Here is a 748-nt window from a genome sequence, read left to right on the forward strand (position 1 = left end):
ATGTGGGGGAGCTGGTTGACCTTTTGACCTTTACATTTTCATTGATATCTTTAAGACAGAAGCAGCACAAACGACAATCTTTGCAGCACAACCCAAACATAGCACAGTTGACTGACATCAATTTTCTTTGATTCCATCAATGCGGGGGGGCTGGTTGACCTCTGATGACCTCTAGAAATGTTTATTAATATCTTTAAAATGAAAGCGGCACAAACGAAAATTTTTGCAGCACAAACATAGCACAAATGTTTGATACCACTTTTGTTAGATTTGAAGAAGGTGGGGGAGGGGGCGGGGGGGGCAACTTCACTAACATTGGTTAAATCTATTAGCCCAAACCTGACTATCCAGGTCCTCAGGCTCTGGACCCCCTCTGCTCACTGTGATGGTGTTCAGTCCTCTCCACACACCTCTGGTGTTGCTCTGCTGGAGATGCTCCTCCTGTAGCTGTCCTTTCCCCTCCTTATCTCTCTCGTTAGCTCCTCTGGACTCTCCTCATTTCCTCTCTGTCTCCAGATCTGAAACCCCTCCTTTTCTGCTCCAGCAGAAAAGTGGGCTGCATATTACCTCCCAGTCTGTAGTTTGGAAGCAGTCTTTCAGTGCCATGCTCACCTCTTTACCTCTGAAGAGGTGGGGGGTTATTTACACACCAGCTTATGTATGAGGGAACCAGATCGACCAGGTTATGGTCTGAGCAACCTAGTGGGGAGAGGGGTGATGATCTATATGGACCCTTGGTATTTGCATA

General features: G+C 46.8%; 1 protein-coding gene across 1 annotated transcript in view; it reads left to right on the forward strand.

Annotated features, from left to right (window-relative positions):
* Positions 1 to 522, forward strand: part of LOC106456043 (olfactory receptor 56A1-like) — a 4928-nt gene extending 4406 nt beyond the window's left edge. The window contains exon 3 of the mRNA XM_013908156.1: positions 517 to 522. Coding sequence (XP_013763610.1) covers positions 517 to 522 — 6 coding nt within the window. The remainder of the gene's footprint in view (positions 1 to 516) is intronic.
* The last annotated feature ends 226 nt before the right edge of the window (positions 523 to 748 follow it).

This window comes from Pundamilia nyererei, unplaced genomic scaffold (genome assembly GCF_000239375.1).
Source record: "Pundamilia nyererei isolate P.nyererei 1_Seehausen unplaced genomic scaffold, PunNye1.0 scaffold01690, whole genome shotgun sequence".
Taxonomy (NCBI): Eukaryota; Metazoa; Chordata; class Actinopteri; order Cichliformes; family Cichlidae; genus Pundamilia; species Pundamilia nyererei.